Here is a 24,663-nt window from a genome sequence, read left to right on the forward strand (position 1 = left end):
TGTAAATATAACTTTCATTTGCATTAGTGAGGGGCCAGGAGGTGGCACACTGGGTTAAGTGCACCTAGTATGAAGTGTAAGGACATATGCATTAGTGAACGCAAACATTCAGGTGACTTGCTCTAATGTGATACTCAAGCATCAAACTTGCACTCTCTTTAAGGTGGTCCTATATTCGCTATGTAGTTAACCTTCATAAACTTATGGTATAAATTATACACCATACTAAAAATGGAATACAAATGTACATATTGGAAAATATAGTACCTGTGTTCTTCTAAGAGTCCATCTTCATCATCTGTACTGTCTTGATCTCCAATTCTAATCGGGGATTTAATGCCTCGGCCCTGCTGTATATCTTCCTGTAGTTGCTTCTGTAATTCATCTAGTCTGAGCAATGAAAGAATGTTATAATAATTGGCTTAATCTAGAAATAAAGAAACATTTGATTTTATCTTTAAAAAAATTTTTTTTAAATCTTTATTTATTGGATAAGGACAGCCAGAAATCAAGAGGGAAGAGAGTGATAGAGAGGGAGAGAGACAGAGAGACACCTACAACACTGCTTCACCACTCGCAAAGCTTTCCCCCTGCAGGCGGGTACCGGGGGCTCAAACCCACATCCTTGCACATTGTAATACATGCGCTCAACCAAACCAGGTGCGCCACCACCCAGCCCCCAGTTTTATCTTAAAGCAACACAAAAACCAACAAAACCAAAGTCACCCTATTATGAGTACCAATATACCCTTTTTGCTCTTTAACAAACTTGTTTCATGGTAGACCAATTAATGTGTCCCAAATACAGTACACTATGATATATAATACTTTTCACTAAAAAACATTCTATTTTAGGTGTTGGGATTCTAGCTACTGGCATGTTATTTGAATTATATACTGTTGGGAGTCAGTCGGCAGCGCAGTGGGGTAAGCGCATGTGGCGCAAAGCACAAGGACCAGAGTAAGGATCCTGGTTCGAGCCCCCAGCCACCCACCTGCAGGGGAATTGCTTCACAGGCGGTGAAGCAGGTCTGCAGGTATCTATCTTTCTTTCCCCTCTCTGTCTTCCCCTCCTCTCTCCATTTCTCTCTGTCCTATCTAACAACGATGACAACAATAACTACAACAATAAAAAATAAGGGTAATAAAATGGAAAATAAATATATATATAAAGAATTATATACTATCCTTAAAAGACCTGAATGCTTCCTTATAATCAGGATTTTAAAATGACCATTAACTATTTAAAGGAAAGGAAAAATGGTAGAAAATAGATATCACTAATTTGGTTATTCCCTCTAATATTTAAATGCTGAGTTGCTGATTAACAGATCAACAACCTGACGTTAACTAGATTTTCTAGCAGTAGTACTTGCTACTATCATCGTAACTGTTGTCATCACATCACCTAAACTGAGTACTTAGTCTGTGACATACACTGTATTAAGGACTTCATATATTAACTCTTTTTACCAGAGCACTGAGGAGCTCTAGTTTATGGTGGTGCAGGGGACTGAACCTGGGACTTGGAAGTCTCAGGCATGAAGGTCTCTTTATGCAACCATTATGCTATCTACCCCTGCAGATATTAACTCTTAAACATATGACAACCTCACGTGATAATCCAGGAGTTAGGCTCTCTCTCTGCCTACCTGGGCACATCAATATGCAATCAAGTTTCTGTCCCCCCACCCCCGCCCACATGTACTCCAACATGTGTGTTCTCATTTTTCTTGAATAAAGCTTAAAATTCCTGAAACAAACAAAAACAAAAATCCAGAAGCTGGGATTCAAAGGCAGAGTTTAGTTCGAGTCCTTGTAAATTTACTTGTAGGACAAGAGTAAGTTTTTAAACCAAGGTTTTTATTCTCAACTTCAGTTCCATACAATAATCAACAATTACTAAATGCATTAATTTACCAGTACAGAAAAGAGCCAATCATCAGAGCAAACTAACATGTCTGCCTATGGTCTGTGCAATGTTCCAGTTTTAAATAAACAACTTCTGCTTTCACACTACAGTTCACATGCATTCATAACCTCTTGAACCAATAAGGAATACATTTTTCTCCTCTCATTAGCAAAAGTGATCTGTAATTAGTCATGTAAACTAGAGACATTGAGATTCTTAAACCTGGGAGTCAGGTGGTAACACAGTGGGCTAAGCGCACGTGGCGCGAAACTCAAGGACTGGTATAAGGATCCTAGTTCGAGCCCCGGCTCCCTACCTGCAGGGGAGTTGCTTCACAGGCTGTGAAGCAGGTCTGGAGGTGTCTCTCTTTCTCTCCCTCTCTCTGTCTTCCCCTCCTCTCTCCATTTCTCTCTGTCCTATCCAACAATGACGACATCAATAACTACAACAATAAAGCAACAAGGGCAACAAAAGGGAATAAATATAAAAAAATTTTAAAAAAACCTGTTAAAAAAAAGATTCTTAAACCTTTAGATCTCTTAGCATAGGACTGTTAGCTATGACTCAAAATATCTCCAACATCTTAACAAAGAAATACCCTGTTTAGTTATGTTGGTTAAAAAAAACAAGGGGGTCGGGCGGTGGCGCAGTGGGTTAAGCGCATGTGGCATAAAGCGCAGGAACCGGCATAAGGATCCCGGTTCGAGCCCCGGCTCCCCACCTGCAGGGAGTCGCTTCACAGGCGGAGAAGCAGGTCTGCAGGTGTCTATCTTTCTCTCCCCTTCTCTGTCTTCCCTCCTCTCTCCATTTCTCTCTGTCCTATCCAACAATGAATTGCGTCAACAAGGGCAACAATAATAACAACGAAGCTACAACAAGGGCAACAAAAGGGGGAAAAAATGGCCTCCAGGAGTGGTGGATTCATGGTGCAGGCACCTAGCCCAGCAATAACCCTGGAGGAGGAAAAAAAAAAAAAAAAAAAAACTTGGACTAAGTAGGCATATAAATCTAAAAAAATATAGTCTTTGCAAGTGAAAAAATAGATTAAATTATCTGAATAGACATTTCTCGAAAGCAGTTATCCAAATGGCCGATGATGTCATGAAAAAGATATTCAACATCATTAGTCTTTAAGGAAATGCAATTCAAAACTATGAGTTCATACTTAATAACTGTTAGAATGGCTAACATTAAAATAATTTTTTTTAAATGTCGGTAAAGTTATAGAACCTATTTGTACTGATTGCAGGTACATAAACTGGTGTTGCCACCATGAAAAATCTTGTAGTGGGAGTCAGGCAGTAGTGCAGTGGGTTAAGCACACATGGTGCAAAGCACAAGGACCGGCATAAGGATCCCGGTTCGAGCCCCCGGCTCCCCACCTGCAGGGGAGTCGCTTCACAGGTGGTGAATCAGGTCTGCAGGTGTCTTTCTTTCTTTCCCTTTCTCTGTCTTCCTCTCCTCTCTCCATTTCTCTGTCCTATCTAACAATGACAACATCAATAACAACAATAACTACAACAACAATAAAAAAGATAACAAGGGCAACAAAAGGGAAAGTAAATAAATAAAATTAAAAAAAAAATAAAAAAAGAGAAAAATCCTGTAGTTTCTCAACCTGGTGATTCCATTTCTGGGTTTATACCCAAAAGAACTGAAAGTAGACTTGAAGAGGTATCTGTGTATCTATGTTTAAGCAGTATTATTTACAAGTGTTTGTCAATGAGTGAGTGAATAAAAACATGAACATGGTATATATATGCAACAGAGTATTATTCTGTCTTAAATGGAGGGACATATATACTACATATATACATATAGTCTCACATATACTACAATATGAGTGAACCTTGAAGTTCCTAAAAGGATAAAGACTGTATGATCCCCTTTATTATAAGCAGAACAGTGAATTTCATAGACAAAAAAAAAAAAAAGTAGTTGCCAGGCACTGGGAGTAAGGAAGACTAGGCAGTTTTTGTTTCATGGGTATGAAATTTCAGTCTAGGAAGATGAAAACTTCTGGAGATGGATATGGATGCACAACACTGTAAATAGTTGAGTGTGGGGATTGGTGGCACACCCAATGAGCACATGTATTACCAATAAAGGGCCAGGATTCGAGCCCCAGCTCCCCACCTGCAGGGGGTCCACTTCATGAGCAGTGAAGCAGGTCTGTAGGTGTCTATCTTTCTCTCTCTCACTCTCTTTGTCCTATCTAATAAGAAAAAAAAAAGAAAAATATTGCCACAGGGAGCATTGGATTCATAGTGCGAGCACCAAGCCCCTACAATAACCCTGGTGGCAATAAAAAAAAAAATATATATATATATATATGAATGTGAAACTATACATTAAAAAAGACTAAAATGGCCAATCTTGTCATATATATATATTTTTATCATAAGAAAATAGCAAAAATCCTACACATGTATTTTTTAAAGTTTTTCTTTCAATTTTATTTATTTATAATTGGATAGAGACAGAGAACTTGAGAGGGAAGGAGGAAGTAGAGGGAAAGAGACAGAAGTACACCTACAGTCCTGCTTCACCACTTGTGAAGCTTTCTCCCTGCAGGGAGAGACCAGGGGCTTGAACCTGGGTCCTTGTATACTGTTACAAGGGCCAGGTGCACTGCTGCCTGGCCCTTAATTATTATTAGTTAGTTCATATGCCATATAGCATAGATCTTCTGATCCAGCCCATGGACAAGAACACCATATTTCGTTTTCTTTAAAACAACACCTGGGTTATTGCTGGGACTCAGTGCTTGCATGAGATATCCACTGCTCCCAGTGGCCATTTCTTTTCCTTTCTTTCATTTACTTTGAAAGGATAGAGAAATTGAAAGGGGAAGGGACATAGGGAGAGATAAAGAGACACCTGTAGCCCTGCTTCACCACTCATGAAACTTCTTCCCCCTCAGATGGAGGATAGGGGCTTGAACTTAGGTCCTTGTGCCTGCTAATGTGTGTGCTTAACTGGGTGTGCCATGCCTGGCCCCTAAATAACATATTTTTTTCTTAACATTTATTTATTTTCCCTTTTGTTGCCCTTGTTGCTTTTTTGCTGTTGTTGTAGTTATTGTTGTTATTGATGTCATCGTTGTTAGATAGGACAGAGAAATGGAGAAAGGAGGGGAAGACGGGGAGAGAAAGACAGACACCTGCAGACCTGATTCACCACCTGTAAAGAGACTCCCCTGCAGGGGGGAAGCCGGGGGCTTGAACCGGGACCCCTATGCCAGGCCTTGCACTTCGTGCCATGTGCGCTTAACCCGCTGTACTACTGCCCGACTCCCACATATTTCTAACAGTTGACAGCAGAACTGTTCTAATGATTACAAAATGAAAGCTAATTTCTCATAACACTTTTTTAAGGCAAGTAAAAAGTCATATAAACATTGAGCATACTAAATTTAGCAAAACAGGATGCTAACTAACCTTTGTGTGTCTTCCATCTCCTTCACTAGACGCTCTAAAGTATTTGAATAAGTTCCAGTATGAAAACTTTCCTAAAATTAGAAGAAAATTTAGGAATACTTCATATCACATTTTAGTAGAAGATTTGGGATATTTCATGTTATGTATTTAAAGGATATTTTCTACTTCAATAACCTGGGCCAGGAGGACACCTTTCTTATAAGAGAATTTTCACCATCATGCTTTTAAATCTAATATTTTTCACTGCAGGCAACCTGATTTTATCATTAGGAAAGACACTACTCATAAAACCCTGCTAGCCTTAGGAATGGACTGTCAATACCCAAGGGCTCCATGGCTACCCTGTCTTTATTTTTTTAATTCTATTTTAAGCAGAATCAGACTTCTCATTTTTAGGTGTTATCATAAAACATCAACACCTTCCCCACCAAATTTTACAGACAAGTAGAATTTAATTCAGCTTATTCCCAAGATAGAATGAAGCACTTTATAAATGAAATTGCACACCACAATTAACAACATTTCTACACTCTACCTTCATTTACAGCAGTGGTCTCCAAAGCAGGGGGTGTGCAAGGTGATCCATTGGGGTGCAGGAAGAAAATAATAGAACTTCTATTTATATGGAACGTCTATAGAAACTCCAGTAGAACTTAGTCTATAGTAACTTCTACATAACTTTTATAGAAAATATTTTTGTCTTCCTTTTAAATTGTGCTTTTGCATATGATTTAGAAAGTACACAGTAGTATAGTGGTACATGTATATAAACTATGATGTATATATAACATATATAATGGGGCACATGCTCAAGTTTTTAATAGAAATGTGTGTGATCAAAAAAGTTTGGAGACCACTGATTCAGTTATGAAGCTAATGACAATAGGAAACCCATTAACAAAACAAGAACTATGCCAGTTTTTACTCAATTATGAGTCATAATACTTAATTTTAATTATTTTAAGTAAGTTCTAATAATCTAACCCTCATTTGCTTATCAACTCCTCTTTCCTTCTTCGAGTAAAGATAAAATGTCACAGAATTACTTACTGTGTAGTCTGATGACTGAGATCTAAGCCCTTTAGAGAGAGCAGGAGGCTTTCCTGTAGTTGCAGGAGTGTGGTTGAAGTTCAAAGCCATTATTTCTTCCAGTGATTTTAATGTTTCTTCTTCCTCATCACTGTCTAGGTTATAACCTAAACTTTCTTCATCACTATCAAAATCACCCCTTAGTTTTCTTTTCAGTGCACTGCTACCTATATTGAAATTTCCTGAACTCTCTTTATCTGAAGGGGCTTTAACTGAGGGTGCCGCAGGACTTGGTACACATGGCACAACTTCCAAAGCAGCAGGGGGAGATATTGTAGAACTGCCACATTCTGAATGCAATGATCCCCCTGAAATTTTCCCTGAAGACACACCAGAATCAGCTTTATTAGTCTTTGTTTTGTGTTCCTTGTGTTTAGAGGATTCTGAAGAATGCCCAGAACACTCTTTAGATGAGGACCGCTCCTTATCTTTTTTAGGAACTGGAAGAGTGCAATTTTTAGCATTCATCGGTACCCGAGAGGAACCAGCACTTGGAACGTGGGAAAGTAAAGGTAGAAGTTTTGTGTCCTTGGATGCCACAGAGCTAGCAGTTTTATTTTTCTGAAGGCTGCTAGCTTTCTTAACTGCAGACTTTTCCTGAGGTAAAGGTAAGTGGGACTTCTGTATCTTAGTCTCTTTGGTACTTTCCACATGGATTTGATCACTATTCCTAGAAGAATGGTGGCCAGAATTTGAAGGTGCCAAGCCTGTAGAGGAGCGGTCAGCTTCATTTGGTTCCTTGGCTATATCTTCCAAGCGCAATACATCACCAGGTATCTTCAGTGCAATATGTTTTATAAATTTCTCCTTCTGATGGGGTCTGTCAGAACGTTTCTCAAGGAAGGGCTCCTTTGCTTTTGGCATTAAAGATTCTCTTGTGCTTTTCATATCTGAGTCCAAGGAGTTCCTTTTTCTTTTGTCAGGAAATTTATTCTGCTTAGAGCCTGCTAAAATTTAATTTTCACCAGATTAGCAAAGTTTATTTTCCTACCTTAGTAAATTCAACAAGTGTCTAGAACACTCTGACAAAATATTAAAATTCTCTAAGCTAAAATTATTCACCACATGAAACATGAAAAAAGAGCTAATAGATTTTTTTGTTAGACTATAAATATTGGTGGCCAAGAAAACTAAAACTAATGACACTCATTTTTTATTCCAAAACTATTAAAAGTTTCTACCTAAATAGAATTAAAAGTGTCAATCTCCAAAGTAAAAGACTCTGGGGTGGGTGGGTGGGGAGAATACAGATCCATGAAGGATGATAAATGACATAGTGGGGGTTGTATTGTTAAATGGGAAACTGGGGAATGTTATGCATGTACAAACTATTGTATTTACTGTTGAATGTAAAACATTAATTCCTCAATAAAGAATTAAGAAAAAAAACTGTCAGTCTCCAGGACAGTAGTGTTGTACCTGGTTAAGTGCACATTACCAAGGACACTCAAGTATATGATCTGTCAGTAACTGCATTATGAATTTCTAGCTTCCATAATCACAAGACAAAAACTTTGGGTTATTTTAAGCATATAAAGTTTGGTATTCTCTTATAGCACTCCTAGGGACTAATATATACTGTTAGCAATTCCACTCAGGAGTTATTTATGTTATTGTAGGGGTTTTACTGCTCTAGGTTGACATTTTCAGATTGAGACAGAGAGAATGAAGGTAAACTTCCCCCAGTGCAGTACAAGCTGGACTTGAACCTGAGATGTGCACATAGCAAAGCCAGCACCCTCCCAGGTGAGCTATCTCATGGGCCTTGTAGGAATACTTTAATCAACTATATCAACACTTGAGTCAACTAGTTTTTAAAAACATTTTTTTGGTGTGTGTTTAAAGTTGTACCATTCCATTAATTCACTTTTAAGAGTCATTGTTTGAAAAAGAATTTGTTATTTTGTGAAGGCAGCATGCGTAGTACTGGGGATTAAACCTAGGGCCTCATGCTTGCAAGTCCTATGTTTTACTACTAAAATACCTCCCCAGATCATTAAGATTCATTACTTATTAAAAATTCACTACCTACATAATCAGTATTTGCAAAATTAAATTTCCCTAAATCTAGTTTCCCTCTACACATGGATAAATTTCTCCAAGTCTACATGCACACACGCGCGCGTGCACACACACACACACACACATACATACATACATAAATACATATCCAAAGCACAAAAGTCCAAGAGTTAATAAGCAATTATTTGGACAGTAAGATCAACGTATAACCTTGAAAATTCAATCTGTAAAAATTAATGTGTTTTTATCCCTAGATATTTCCTACTATCAGAAATCATCCTGGGGTTAAATGTTTTGTTAAACAAAAAGAAAAAGAAAGAAAAAAAATGAGAAGATTTAGGGTATTTACACAGATGGTCATATGTTGGTGCTACAAAGAAATAGCTATAAAACTGTCAGTTTGAGTTTTGTTCCATTTTCCTAGACAACAGATAATTTATATTTACCTAGTAATAAGGGAAAAATCCCTGCACTGCATATGAACTAAAGAGTTATCCAGGGGCCGGGTGGTGGCACACCTTGTTGAGCACACATATGACAACGCACCAGGATCCACATTCATACCCCCAGCCCCCATCTGCAGGGGGAAAATTTTACAAGTAGTAAATCAGTGCTGCAGGTGTCTCTCTATCTCTCACTCTCTCTATCACCCCTTCTCTCTCAATTTCTGGCTGTCTCTATCCAATAAATAATAATATTAAAAAAAAAAAGAATTAACCAAGAGGAGAGAAAAACTATGAGAAAGCCTTAAGGAAAATCAGCTTAAGGACTTGAATTTTTTTAAAATCTCTTTTTTATCTTTTAAATTATCTTTATTTATTTATTGGACAGAGATAGCCAGAAATCAAGAGGGACAGGGGAGATAGAGAGGGAGAGACAGAGAGACACCTGCAGCACTGCTTCACAACTTATAAAGCTTTCCCCCTGCAGGTGGGGACCAGGGGCTCAAACCCGAGTCCTTACCTGTGTGCTCAACCAGGTGTGCTGCCACCCGGCCTCCCAAGATCTTTTAATATCTAGAATTAGAGGGGAGTGAACTGGTACTATAGGCAGACTCTCTTTTTGTAACTACTTAGGGTAGTGGATTAACTGTAAAAGTTCAACTCTTTTTTACATTCCATATACAACATAGATTATTTGTTTTCAGTGTATCTATTAATATGTAAACTTCATTAAGACGAGTATTGAATTTATATCAATGTAGAAACAGACAAAGCCAGATGTTCAGTGGTCTGGGAGGTGGCACAGCAGTACTAAGCAAAGCTTGCAAGTGTGAGATCTAGAGTTTGATACCTAGCACTACATGCACCAGAGTGATGCTCTGGCTCTCTGTGCCTTTATTTTAGGCACAACCAAGGCTTTATGTATGCACAACTTCACTGCTCTGGACCTTACTTTTTCATACAGATGGAGAAACACATACAGAGAGACAGACTGAGGGAGACACACAACTGAAGATTTTTCCAATGCTGTAACACCACAAACATGGTGTTGGGACTCAAAACTGGCTAGGAAGGATGGCAATACAGACAGCCTACTTTAATAATTTTTGTTAAACAGAATTCTCATTAATATGTGTTGGCTTTTAATAAAGTATGGAATGAAATAACAATGGATTATATTGTCTTTTTTTTTTTTTTTTTAACCAGAGCACTGCTCAACTCTGGCTTATGATATCACGGGGGATTGAACCTGGGACTTTGGAGCCTCAGGCATGAGAGTCTCTTTGCAGAACCATTGTGCTATCTACCCCCTGCAATGGATTAGACTGCACCTCAGAATTCAGCCAAAGGACAGGGCTTCCCAAAGACCAAAGGACCAAATGTTTACCCTATAAACATTTCTGAAATCCCTTAAGTGTTTAATGATTGTGTGACCAAACAAACTTCTACCACAATTGGTATAGTAGCAATATGAACAAGACATAGCATTTGAGTTATTAATAACTATTCACTGTAAGATAAATGATAAGCATTCTTAGGGATAGCTTGCCCAATAGAATGTGTGCCTTACCATGTGTGAGGCCATGGGCTGGAGCCCCAGCACCACATGGGAACAATGGCACTAGGAGAAGCTCCATGGTTGGTGGAGAAGTGCTGTAGTGTCTGTGTCTCTCCCTCCCATTCCCTTCCCTATCTAAAATAAAAAGAATGAAAAAAAGTTGGTTGGGGAATAGTGGTATGAAGCCCCAATCTGCATTGGGAAAAAAAAAAAAAAAAAAGGGAGAGAGAAGAGAAACAGGGCAGTCAAAACAGCTCACTTGGACCATGTGCTGCTTTGCCGTGTATGCAACCCAGGCTTAAGCCTCAGTCCTCACCACACTGAAATTCAGTGCTGGTCTCTTTTCTCCCTCTCTCTGCTTCTCTGTATCTTAAAAAACAGAGAAAAAAAGAAAAAAGAAAAAAACATTCTTTTAAAAAAATTTTTATTATCTTTATTTATTTATTGGATAGAGACAGTCAGAAATCGAGAGGAAGGGAAAGACAGAGAGGTAAAGAGACAAAGATACCTGCAACCCTGCTTTACCACTTGCAAAGCTTTGCCCCTGCAGGTGGGGACTTGGGACTCGAACCTGTGTCCTTGAGCGTTGCAACATGTGCTCTCAACCAGGTGCGCCACCACCCGGCCCCAACAAAAACATTCTTAAAAAGTCCCCCTATGTCATTTAACTATATAGCTCAATTAATAGACAAATATATATTTATTCAGTAGAAAATATTATCAAATATGAAGATTGAAAAACTCTCCTTATGCCTGTCTCTTAATTCAAGTAGAAAGCATCTTTTCCAAGTAGCACTGTAAATCTTTAGTGTGTGGAACGATAAAAACGAAACCATTTCATCTACCATGGGAAAATTCTGCAAAGCAAGGAAATGAAGAGAACCTTTATCTTAGTCACTAAGAAAACAAAAACAAAAACAAAAACAACTGAATAGTTTGGTGGCAGCACCCCCACAAGTGGCTCCTTATACTGGAGAGTTTGCCTAAAGATATTTTATTCTTCCATCACCTCATATAAAGTGATCATGTGGTTATTATTACAAATGTGTAGCAGTGAGTACAGTAGCAATCTCATGACTGAAAAATTGTTTTTGTATTATGTCAAAATTTAACAAAATATAAAAACTATAATACATCATAAAATTAAATTAAAAGCAATCAAAACTTCAAATACATTCCTCTATCCTAGAAGCTGTTTCTATGATGGTAAAATATGGCTTCAGCATTGGCTGAAGATTAATTCTAAAGGGCACTTTGTCAAAATGCAATGTACCTCCAGAATATAGTTTTAAAATAAGTTGTTTTTTTTTTTTACATGAAACTTGAGAATAAGACAGAACTATAAGTACTCCCCCACCCCCCACACCCCAAAAAAAGGTCTGGGAGATGGCACACTGAACTTTCAGGCATGAGGTCCCGAGTTTAATCCCTGGCTTCACATGTATCACAGTGATGTCTGGTTCCTTCTCTTTCTCTCCTCCTATCTTTCTCATTAATAAATAATATATATATATATATATATTTTTTTTTTTTTTTTAAAGTAACTACCTCATAGAGACTGAAGGTCAACTAAATTAAAATCACAAAGACCAGAGCATGGCACACAAAACAACCTTATTTAATATTGGCATCTATTGTCATTATGGCCAATATATATTGCCAGGCATAGAAATCTGTAAGTATGGCTTTTATAGTTTATATTCAAAGCAGGAAAATGAAACAAAACAACCTCTGATACACAGACTAGTAATTGTTATTTCTTTTTCTTTCTTTCTTTCTTTCTTCCTTTTTTTTTTAAAGATTTTATTTATTTATGAGAAAGATAGGAGGAGAGAGAAAGAACCAGATATCACTCTGGCACATGTGCTGCCGGGGATCGAACTCGGGACCTCATGCTTGAGAGTCCAAAGCTTTACCACTCTGCCACCTCCTGGACCACGAGTAATTGTTATTTCTGTGGGCCTTTTGTTATAAATTTCTGTAGTATTTGAACATTAGTTGTATTTTCTAGTTAACAACAACAAAAAAGATAAAGATATTTTAAAAATTATCGAGAAAAAAAAATTACTGAGCTAGCCTAGCTGTTTGTTACTATCTATTTCTAAAAGGGGTCCTTGAAATGCAATATTAAAGAGATTCCTTTGTATTTTAAATATCAGGAAAACTGTTTCATATCATGGTAACAACTTCAACTTTAACCAAGCCTCTATAATACAAAGACCTCAGATAATTAGCTCTCAATTTTAAGAACATAAGACCATATTTCTTAACAAAGTCAGGAATTCAGAAGTAGAACAGTGAATATTGGTATTAAAAATACAATGCTGGGAAATCTTTAAGACAGTAGAGAAGAGTCAAGACAAATCATAGGCTATACATACTAAATTCAAAGACTATTCTGTTTGAAAATAATTATATTAAAATAATATAATCTTAAAATTAATCTGAATGCTCCATTTAGCTCTAGGAGGAAAAATACACATTTAAGCAGACTTGCTTTTTAAAAATAGTACTACTAAGATATAAATTTATTAAAAAAATACAATTTGATTCTACCTGAAACAGATTCCCATGAATCAGAAGATGTTCTTTTTCTTGAGAGATGTCCATTCTCCTAACAGTAAAGTAAGGGGGAAAAATGATTAGGAGTTGAAGTAAGTAAAGAATTTTATCTATTACTTATTTTTACAAAAGTATTGCTTAGCTGTGGCTTATAGTGTTTTTGGGTATTGAACCTGGGATCTCTGGCGCCTCAGGCATGTAGGTTTGTTGCTTCACCAATTTCCTCAACCTGGAGATATAGCTCAGTGATAGAGTACATGCCTCATGTGTATGAGGATCTTGAGTTCAATCCCTGACACTGTCCCAAAAAAGTGAGCTTTTCCTCATGACATTTAAACATAAAATTCTAGACTGAAGGATGCAGAGGGTGATGCATCGTATTGAGTCTACATGTTACAATGAGCAAGAACCCACATTTAAGCCTTTGGCCCCCACCGGCAAGAGAGGGAAGCTTGATAAATAGTGAAACAGTGCTGTAAGTGTCCGTCTTTCTCCTTAACTCCTCCTTCCCTCTTGATTTGTCTTTATCTAATAATTATCAAAGAAATTCCAGACTATGAATAAAGCAAGTATATTCGGAGATGAAATATATGTATGCAGCAGGGTCTCAAGCATTCATGATTCCATAGCTCGCTGGTAAACTTTTTCATTCTTTTAAATTTTATAAAAAGAGAGCAGACGTGGTCTGGGAGGTAGTGCAGTGGAAAAAGCCTTTGACTCTCGAGCATGAGGTCCTGAGTTTGATCCCTGGCAGCACACGTACCAGAGTGATGTCTGGTTCTTTCTCTCCTCCTATCTTCTTCATGAATAAATACATAAAATCTTTAAAAAAAAGAGAGAGAACAGAGCACTGTTTTACTATCTATGGAGCTTTCTCTGGTGTCGTAATACTCACATGTGGTGTCAGGATTTAAACCTAGACCTTATGGTGTGTTCTCTACTGGGTGTGTCATCTCCTAGATCTAATAATAATTTAACTAATTGCAGTTCAGGAAGTAGTACAATGAATAACAGTCCTGGACTCTTTAAGCAATAGGTCCTGAGTTCAATCCTCAGCACCACATGTGTCAGAGTAATGTTCTGGTTCTCTCTCTCGTGCCTTTTAAAAAACGTATGATTGGGAGTCGGGCTGTAGCACAGCGGGTTAAGCGCAGGTGGCGCAAAGCACAAGGACCGGCATAGGATCCCGGTTCGAACCCCGGCTCCCCACCTGCAGGGGAGTTGCTTCACAGGTGGTGAAGCAGGTCTGCAGGTGTCTATCTTTCTCTCCTTCTCTCTGTCTTCCCCTCCTCTCTCCATTTCTCTCTGTCCTATCCAACAACAACAACAACAATAATAATTACAACAATAAAAAACAGCAAGGGCAACAAAAGGGAATAAATAAATAAAATTAATATTAAAAAAAAAAAAAAGAAATGTTAAAAAAAAAAAAAAAGTATGATTATTTTGTGTGTGTGGTGCTGAGCCTTTGAATAGTCATGACTCCAGTACCCTGGGCCTAAATTGTTTATTTTTTTATTTCAGAGAGAGATATACACAGTACAACTCCACTCTCCATCAAGTCCCCTGGTACTTCCCAAGGCACTTCCATGTAGTGTCAGAGCTTAAATAACAGGGTCTCACACACAGTGAGGAATGCACTCTACTAGATAAGCTATCTCCCAGACCCTCCCCATAAGAAATTTTTAAAAATTAAGTTTTATCAAGAAAAATAAGGGTACTGATAGTAGAACAGCTAGTCTGATAAATACCTATCACAAGTCAATCAAATGGATACCTCACTTGGTATTTCTAAATATGAAACACCATGAAACATGAAATATAAAAATGACCATGTGTTACTAACCTCTACTGATCATTAGCCAATGTTATTAGTGAACATACCAAATTCCTTGCAAGTGAAACAAGAGTTCACAGATATATTTTCCAGCAATATACAACATAACATCTCCATTCATTCCTAGAATGTCTATTTCTGGTATATCTGGTTTAAAAAGCTCCTAGCGGGGAGTTGGGCGGTAGGTAGCACTGCAGGTTAAGTGCACGCAAAGCAAGGACAGGACAGGTGGAAGGATCCCAGTTTGAGCCCCCAGCTCCCCACCTGCAGGGAGTCGCTTCACAAGTGGTGAAGCAGGTCTGCAGGTGTCTTTCTCTCCCCCCATCTTCCCCTCCTCTCTCCATTTCTTTTTGTCCTATTCAACAACAACATCAATAATAACTACAACAATAAAACAACAAGGGCAACAAAAGGGAATAAATATTGTAAATTAAAAAATTAAAAAAAAAAGTGAGTTCTATTAAGCCAAGATATAGCTGGATAGTTTTCTAAGTTGTTGTCATATTCAAAGTTTTCTAAGATCTCAACTCATTTAAGATTATCATCTCAACTAGCTGATTCTCAAGCTTTAAAGTCATGAGAATTGGGGCCAGGTGGTAGTATACCCAGTAAAGTACTACTGTGCATGAAGGCCTGAGATCAAGTTGCTAGTCCCACCTGCAAGGGGAAACTTTATTAGAATTGAGCAGTACTGCAGGTCTCTCCCCCTTTATTAAAGAAAAAGAAAGTAATAAAAATACATAAAGCAAAAAGTCACCAGAAACACATGGAATACATTTTTTATGCTCTGCCTAGTTTCTGGCTCAGTGGGTCTGGGTGGAGATTGAGAACTTTTATTTCTAGTAAGTTCCTAGTGTTGCTAGTCCACAGAACATATTTTGAAAGCCCGTTCTAAATAATTTCCTGCTGTTTTAGATTTTTCATTCCTCAGTCATGTCCCTTCCGTATAGCCTAACTTATAGGGGCATGCTGCTGTTTAAATAATACTTAATGTTTTGTTTAATCAAGATCTTTGCTCCTGGTCTAAATTAAGAGCAAAAAAACACTGACTTACTGACGCTGATGGACAGTTCGGAGAAAACCTAATAAAACTAGCTTCTACCAAACTGTATGATTATTTCCTTAACAAAAGAAGCTATTGTTAATGGCCTATTTGCAGATTTAGTCGTCTGAAAAATAGTATGGAAGCTAGTTCAGAAATTATTCTACATACCAGGTTTGAAAGATTACTCTTTCCAGATATGACATCATTCTGTCTACTTTGTTCATGTGCTGGTTTATGTTTTCTTTCTGCACTAGAAGATTTTAAGGAGAGAGTGCTTGCTTCTGAGAAAGAATTTTCTGAGTTGGTTCTCTGCTCCATTTGCTCTTTTCTCAATTTCTTTAGTTCTCTTTCTCTGCAGTAAGAAGCTAGTGACAACTGGAACTTAGCTCCCAGTGGGCTTTCTCCTGGATGATGCCTCGACAGGCTGCTCCTGCTGCTTAGACTTCTGGAGTTGTTCTTGAGTATGTCATCGTCTGTCACTGTGTCATGTTTTTTGGAGTCTGCATTGGTCTTGCCTCTATCTCTATCATTCTTCTCCCTGCTACTTTCATGAGTGAACAGTGACTTCCTTCTCTCTGGAGATTGATGTTTTTTCTTTAGTGACTTCATTTCTTTTGACAGGCGGTAGGAAGGAACAAAGACTTTAGTAACTGTCTTTGGATATTTGGTGGCTGGTGACATACAAGGTCGATGGGACTCATGCACACCACGATCTTTATGGTGCTCCTTAACCTCTTTTATGAAAGCCTCAAAAACAGAGCTCCCTTCCGATGGCACTCTTTTGGGTTTAGATTTTTTTGGCGGGGATTGTTTTCTTCCAAACGGTTCGGTTCCTGTGATGGGCAATTCACTTCCTCCATATTTGAAGTTTGATTTTTGTGGAGAATCCAACATGTGGCTGTCTAAACATCCAATTAAAACACATACAAATTGCAAGTTGTTAAAAATAAGTTATGTTTTTCTGTTGATACTTTAAATACATTATCACAGACATTTTCAAATTTGTTCTTATGACACAGATTTTTGTTATGGGTAGGAGAAATGAGGGCATGATTTACTTGATAGGAGTCTTATTTTCATTAATAAATAGCATTGCTCTCCTATAGTTACCCTGTAAGTTACCGTATTTGAGAAATCAAAACAGTATGTATGCAAGGATTATTGAAATATTTTAAATGAAAGAAACTATAACAGTAAAAGTTCCTTAAAAGTGTCTACAACTTAATATTTTTTAAAAAATGCATCTCATACATATATATGTGCGCGCACACACACACATATATATCTCTCTACTTGCGTGTCTTTTTTTTTTTTTAATAGGACAGAGAAATTGAGAGGAGAGGAAAAGATAAGAGAGGGAGAAAGACACCTGGCAGCACTCTTTCACCACTATGAAGCTTTGCCCCCTGCAGGTGGGAACAAGGGGCTTGAACCCAGGTCCTTGAGCATGGCAGAGTGTGTGTTCAACCAGGTGCACCACTGCCCAGCTCCTCTATTATATTTTCAATCCTCAACAGTTCAATCACATTAATGTTGGTATCAAGCAAATTAAAAATTGAATCTATCCCCCTTCCTACTCCCAAGAGATGCATTAATCAATAGTATACATACCTTGTTTTGGAACTGGTTTGAAGAAATCTATAATTGACTGCTTCCTGAAAACAAAAGCATAACTAATGTGGTATCACATATGCAATTTCTAAAACCTCAACAATTTAAGTAGATAATATTGGATTTATACAATACAGGCTGAAATTTACTGCTTATTTTAATCAAATTCTGGTAAAAATGCTTTGTTGATATAAAAAAATAGAAAATAAAATTTACCACTTCCTGTAAGAGTAAATTTATAAAAGCACAACTGAGATTTACAAATAACTTACAGTACTAAAATTATAAAACTGGAGTGTGGATCCAGGAGTTGGTAGAGTGCTTGTTAGGACTGAAGAGCTCAAAAGTAGAAAAAAGGTGAAGATGGGGTTCTGGCCCTATTCCATGGTATTTCCAGTAATGGATACTAAACAATGCTCAACATTATTATAAATGTTGTAAAAACTAAGTAAAATATGAAGAGGCTCATAATAAAAGCAAATGATGGAATGGCAGTGATTTAACTGGCAATGGAGTAATAAAAGGATTGTGCTGGGCAAAAGCAGAAAGAATCAAACACTCATCCTGTACTCCTCTCTACAAACCCTATAGTGAGATCTTAATCGAACAGTAGAAATTGAAATAAATCTTCACAACTAAGTAAGGTGTTTTTGAAATTTTAATGTTTTACCTAAAATATCAATATATTTACAAAAAAAATAGTATATTGCCTGAAAAAAAACAAAGAGAAGAAAGTTAACAAGAATAGCAATGTCAATTGTTCTAAATTTTTAAAAAAAGATTTCAGCAGTCTCCAAAGGTCACACGATAAAACAGAACTGTATCACCAGACTTTGTTTTGATTCGTTCATGCAGTTATTAATCAGCTGCAAAAGGGGAATATTACATGTAAGGGGGAATACCTTTTTGGTAAATCTTGCTCAAATGTATACTTTTTGCTGAATAGATAAATCATAGACTATAAGTTATCCTAACCCGAACCTTTAGTCTCTAGTAGGCCAGGATGCTCAAGAGAAAACATAAGCAATCCAAGCCTGTGGACTGGGACTTATACAGTTTACTAGTCATATGGGAAATGTCCATCTTCAACGGTTTATTTAAGATTTACAATGTTTGTCTGAGATGGTAAGAGACAAGCAAAGGTACTATGAAATGAATGAGTGACAAGAACCTATGGATTTGTTTCCATAAATTACATTTCTCAGTAAGAAAGCAAGTGAAGAAATACCAGAGATTCTGTTAAGTGGAGACAGGTATTTTCATTTGAGTAGTGGAGAAGCAGTTATTCATAATTCAAAACAACCTAACATGCTTTCACCTTACTAAATGTAACAATTTCCCTAAAATACTGGATGTCCATTCTATTTTGATGAGACATACTAGAAATCTGCAACATAACCTTGAATCTAACTTTCAAATTAGGAGTAATTTCCTAAACTGATTTGCACAGAAATGTTCATTATTTCTCTAACTAGTCAGCAAAAATCACATATAGTAAACTACTTAACACAAACCCTTATCTGAAACTGTTGGGGTCATATGTTTTAGAAATCTTTATTCACAGGGATTTTAGAAGAGGAGTAACCAGAAAATATTATGTAAAGCCCCCAGTGGGGTCTGACAGAGCACCCTTAAGTAAACGTTATTTATTATTCCTCCGGAACAGCCTATAAATACATTTAATAGGGAAAAGGCCACATACAGTTTTTTACATTAGTTCTAGTTAGATTTGGCTACCAAGTACGATGTAGCTTGTGCCAAGCTCAAAACTCTGGGTTTTCATAGCTTTCTGAATGAAGATAAGAGGATTGTGAACCTGCACAATATTAGAGGATAAATTTACTGTTTAACTTCTTACATGCTTTTAACCTTAAAATAAAAGACAATACCAAATGCGTAGAGAATTTAAATATGCTTTATTGTCAGAATGTCATTGAATAAGACTCCCCAACTCATTACAAAGCACCCACAAAATCTTTTTACCCCCCCCAAAAAAACCAAAACAACAATAACAACAACAACAAAAAACTGGCCTCTCGGAGAGGGGGTGAAGTTACTGAAGGAGAAGAAAACATCCCAAATCTGCATGTCCTTTAAGTGTGAATTATCGTGTCTTACTGGACGAAAAAGTAATTTATGGAAGGACGGGGGGCCCTCCTCACAGCTTACATAATTTCACCCACAACCTAGAAAAAGGTCCCTGCTATTAACTACTAAATCACCAGGCTCAGGAGAACTGCCCACGACCAGAACACGACCTCAGGGTGCATTCAGCAGCAAGGGCCCCCGCCACCACCCCCGGTCCCGCCCGCGTAAAGGACGGGAGGAAATCACCTTTTTCCTCAGGCGGCGTCTCCGCAGCCATCCCGGCCGTGGTCACTAGACCCGGAACAGCGTCCCAACTACAAACCAGGAGACTCGCACTCCCAGAAGCCCCCGCGCGGGCCCGGACGCCGAGGCCCGAGCTCGCGGGGGGTGGCGGGAACTGGAAAGCGGCCGTACGCAGTCCCCCCTCCTACCCTTGCCCCCACGACCCGGCCCCTTCTCAAGCCCTCTGCACGGTACCTGTCCCCAGGACTCTCTGTTCTCTTTCCCGCTGAAGCCGGGGTGGCGCTGCCGGGTCTCAGATGGCAGCGCGGGGGCGACGACCCCGGGGCTGGGGAGGAGGGGAAACCTGGCCTAGCGGGCATGCAGCGCCGTGTCATGTCGGCGCCGCTGGCGACGGCGGCATGAGCTGTGGCTGGAGAAGTTGGCTGCGTGGTTGCCGTCTTGCTGTTGGGATTCGCGTAGGTTGTCAGAGCAGAGGTGGGCGGCACCCCCTTCTCTCTTCATGGCGGTTCTCTCTCTTCGGAAGTGACTCTTGAGTGAGCGGGAAGGAGCTCCACGACCGACAGGGGGCGGGCCGTACGGGCAGGCTCCCGTTTCTGATTGGTCGACGTGGTGGTCACTCCGGTACTGGCGCAATAGAAAGCCGTGGTCTCTGGGGAAGGCGGGGCTCCGAGCCAGGGAGGGGAGGACGACTGCCCCCCTCCCCGCGGTCACGTGCGCGGGAGGGGCGTTGCGCGCGCGTCGGCCTTGGCTGGAGCGCGGGGGAGGACGGAGGCGGCCACCGCAGGCGCTGCGGCAGCTGGCGCCTCCCGACTGGTCCAGGGCGAGGGGCGAGGTTTGAAGAAACAAACCCGAGCCCGGCAGCTGCGTTTCAGGATGGCCAACCGTTAGGTTTCCTCTGCCACAGGCTGTGCCTCAGAAAACCTCAGCTGTCCATTACCTTCTCTCTTGACCATCCTAAGCCAAAGTGCCCTGATGCGATGCGTGTCACCATTTCCCCTGTAGGCTGCACACCCCTCTCTGAAACCTTGCTCATTCTGCAAGGGTTCTCCTTAAATGCGGTGGGGAATTCGTTTGTTCTGAGGCGATAGAAAAAAAAGACAAACAACTTTGAAATAAAAGGCTTCTGACTCCACAGGCACGTTTCGTTTCTACGGAAATGAGTTTATCCATGAAGTCTTTGCAGCTGGCGTCGTGAAGTTTTTTGAATGAATATAGAGTCAGCTTTCCACTACTCATGTCAAGTGAAATCCGTCAGTAGACTCCAGTCCTTTGTGAAAAGCTCGTGCTTTTGAGACGGCTAGTCAGCGGGCTTCCTTACAAGCGTGGAGAGAATGGCTAGAGTATCCTGAAGCCTCAGTTTCCACACCTATAAAATGGGTATGCTCCTTTGCTAGGCAATTGAAATCCATAAAAGAAAGAAGCAATGAAAACTTCACAGTAATAAACTCTGAACAAATTTGCAGTTACCTTTCCACCGTTTTTTTGGGTAGATTCTTACAGACAGGTCAGATACTGTTTTAATTATTCATCAAAACAGTCATCTCAAGGGGGTCTGATTTGGCGGTTGGATGTAACAACATCTTGAATAACTCCCAAGAATTTACACAGGAAAAGAAAGAAAAAAATTACACAGGTATCTATAGTTTATCTTATTGAGGCTTAACAGCTTTGATAGCTGAGCCTGAAGGTTAATGCCTTTCCCTTCCCCATTGCCCCTGGAGGAAAATTTAATGAGGAATAAAGCACCAACGTGGTGGCAAAATGGAAGGCAGATGGTAAACAGTGGACAGGTACATCTCACATTCATCCAAAAAGAATCTGTACAGCATTATATATTAGAGGGTGGTGGTGCAAGAAAGGAAAAGCTAAAAGTAAAGGCTAAAATTTTGGTCCTAGTAAAAAAGGCAATGTATCTATTGTTCCTTACATAAGAACATAATAGGTGCTTAAAATGTATTGAATGAATAATGACTATACACTTGCGTATTAAGGGCCTTTTATATGTATTATTTCTTATCTTTTCTATTAGTGCTGTTGGTTGACTGTTTTTACACCAGTAAGTCCCTGCACATCTACAAAACATTTAATCCGATTCGTTTCATTGCATACTCCGTCCATAAAAAGGAATGATGCATAAAAACACGTTCTGCATGATCAATTAGTTGCTTTTCTTGGATGATAGTATTTGAATCATCCAGCATCCAGAATATCACTTTAAAGTCTGTTCTCAGGGTAGCAAACAATAGTCCTCACGTTTTCTTAATCTGAGCAAGAGATTATGGAGTTAAGTGAGGCAAGAAATCCTTTGATCAATAAATGGAGATGGAGTCATAATGAAAACACAATTTAAAAAAATCTCTTCTTAACAGGGAAGTAGTTATCTAAATCCTCAATAATCGCCAAAGCTTTCTTTGTGTAAGCTGTATTTGAAAATGATACAGATTTGGGTTGCAGGGTGAAATATGCTCAACATACTAAGTAGAACTGCTGGGAGCCTTTATTTCCCTAAAATAGTATTAGACAGTCCATACCCTTTCTCCTACTTAAGTATATATATTTAAAATATTTGGTAAGTTTTACCAGAGAGAATGAGAGATCAGATCACCTGTCAGCAGTGCCATATGCTGTGCTGAGGGTTAAATCCGGGGCCTCAAGCATACAAATCCTACAATCTACTATTAAGCTAGCTCCCTTGCTCCCTCCTCCTACTTTGTGTAAATGCAAAACATGGTTGAGGGGGTTAGGTGGTGGTGCACTGCATTAAGCACATATACTATGAAGCACAAGGATCCTGGTTCGAGCTCCTGCTCCCCACCTGCAGGGGGGCTGCTTCATAAGTGGTGAAGCAGGTCTGCAGGTGTCTATCTTCCCCTCCTCTCTCACTTTCTCTCTGTCCTCCAATAAAATGGGAAAAAAAATGGCCACCAGGAGCAGTGGATTTGTAGTGCAGGCACTAAGCCCCAGCGATAACCCTGGAGGCAAAAATAAATAAATAAATAAATAAATAGCAAAATAAAATAAATAGGGGCCAGATAGTTGTGCACCTGGTAGAGCACGCATGTTACAGTGTACAAAGACCCAAGTTCAAGCCTCAGCCCTCACCTGCAGGGGGAAAGCTTTGCAAGTGGTGAAGCAGGGCTTCTGGTGTCTCTGTCATTCTCCCCCTCTCTATCTCCCTCTCTCCTCTAGATTTTGGCTGTCTCTATCCAATAAGCAGATAGTCAAAATTTAAATAAGACATGGTTATTGCATCGTTTAAAAAGCACATGGATGTACAGTGGGCTGGAAACAGATGACTGGAAAGCTGGCCTCTAGGTGAAAGATGCTGAAGAGCTTAGACATCTGTATGTGCAGAGACAAGATGGGACTGGAGGGAGAAGAGGCTCAGTACAGTAGGTACAACTAAATACGCCATTTAAGATGAAACTTTGGGGAGGACTGAGAAAATAATATGGAGAAATTAAAACCAGAGGACCATAAAAGACTAAATTAAGAAGCTTTGAGGGTATAGGGACTAGGGAAGGCAAGGAAGCAGATACAGAGTAATTTCTATGCATGTAGCTTCTGTGGCTTAAATCTGCTGTGTTTAGCATCCTGAGTTGTGAAAGACAATAGCAGAGCCAACGTTGACCTTGATGGGGAGTGGGATGGCGATGGCATAGCAGAATTGATATCACATGAACAAAAGATCAAGTTTGCTGGGAGAATCAGACCTAATGTGGGAGGCCTGGGAAGAGGAACAGAATAGCTAATGCCAGAAATCCTGGGCAATCCCAAAGATAGAAAACAACTTGGTCAGATTGGCTCACAATGTCCCTTAGCAAGCAGGAACCCAAAGAATAAGAGATCAGTAAGCAAGGAAGAATGTTACTAATAAGCAGGCAACTGTAAATGTAACTTCTGATTCTGCGGTAGCTTCATCCTTCACCTCTGAGATTGCTACACTCTGTAATAAATTTCAGGGTCCTTGTTGGAGACAAAAGATGAGTTTGCTGCATAGCTGACTATCAGTGGTCAAGAATGGTTTCCTGTGCACACAGATAAAAAGGTGGGGGGTAAGGAGTAGGCTCAGAGAAACAGGAAATAATTAACTTGAAAACTCAAGGAGAAAGAAAGACCACATGACAATCTGTGGAAGGGAAAGTGAGACCTAGTGTAGGAAGCTTGAAATTGCCCAAGTGCTAGGAAAAAATACTGGCTTGGCTTTAAGCGGCGGCTGGGGAAAAGCCCAACATAATATAATGTGATGTCAAGTTCTAGGAATAATTACTAAAACTCTGCAAAACAGATTTGATGTTAAGGAAAGTAAGTTTCTTGTTATCTTCTTCTAGATTGCTACAAGATAGTAGATATTAGAACACAAGTAACATCTATGACTTTTGACATATTTGAATATTTTCTATACTATTATTTACTGTATATGTATTTCATAATTTTTAAAAGTTAAATACATCTATTTTGTAGAAAACTTGAAATCACTTTCGTAAGAGAAAAATCAGGATCACTTGGAAAGCCAGGATTTTTCAAATAGAAATGAGCAATAACAATAACAGGAATAACAATTGGTATGCTGCACCAAAGTAAAGGACTGAGGTGGGGGAGAGGGTTCAGGTCCTGAACATGAAGGCAGAGGAGGACCTAGTGGGGGTTGAATTGTTAGGTGGAAAACTGAGCAATGTTACGCATGTACAAAGTATTCTATTTTACTGTCGACTGTAAACCAGTTGGTAATCCCCCAATAAAGAAATTGAAAAAAAAAAGTAATAACCTAAATAATAGTTGCATGAAATAAGCCAGAAAGAGAAGGACAAGT

At 39.0% G+C, this 24,663-nt stretch overlaps 1 protein-coding gene across 3 annotated transcripts in view; it reads right to left on the reverse strand.

Moving 5' to 3' along the window:
* Nucleotides 1-20,374, reverse strand: part of SLF2 (SMC5-SMC6 complex localization factor 2) — a 63,064-nt gene extending 42,690 nt beyond the window's left edge. Inside the window, exons 1-7 of one of the 3 annotated variants that reach the window (XM_060171483.1) lie at nucleotides 20,085-20,374; nucleotides 17,520-17,563; nucleotides 16,077-16,810; nucleotides 13,021-13,078; nucleotides 6,403-7,388; nucleotides 5,353-5,423; nucleotides 268-390 (exon numbers count right to left, since the gene is read on the reverse strand). In XM_060171483.1, coding sequence (XP_060027466.1) covers nucleotides 268-390; nucleotides 5,353-5,423; nucleotides 6,403-7,388; nucleotides 13,021-13,078; nucleotides 16,077-16,810; nucleotides 17,520-17,563; nucleotides 20,085-20,224 — 2,156 coding nt within the window. In that variant the 5' untranslated portion in view covers nucleotides 20,225-20,374. Of the gene's footprint in view, nucleotides 1-267; nucleotides 391-5,352; nucleotides 5,424-6,402; nucleotides 7,389-13,020; nucleotides 13,079-16,076; nucleotides 16,811-17,519; nucleotides 17,564-19,853 lie in introns of those variants that run through there. The other 2 variants (XM_060171484.1, XR_009544689.1) reach the window with 2 other exon arrangements.
* Between the last annotated feature and the right edge of the window lie 4,289 nt (nucleotides 20,375-24,663).

The sequence above is a fragment of the Erinaceus europaeus genome, chromosome 14, assembly GCF_950295315.1.
Source record: "Erinaceus europaeus chromosome 14, mEriEur2.1, whole genome shotgun sequence".
In the NCBI taxonomy this organism is placed as follows: Eukaryota; Metazoa; Chordata; class Mammalia; order Eulipotyphla; family Erinaceidae; genus Erinaceus; species Erinaceus europaeus.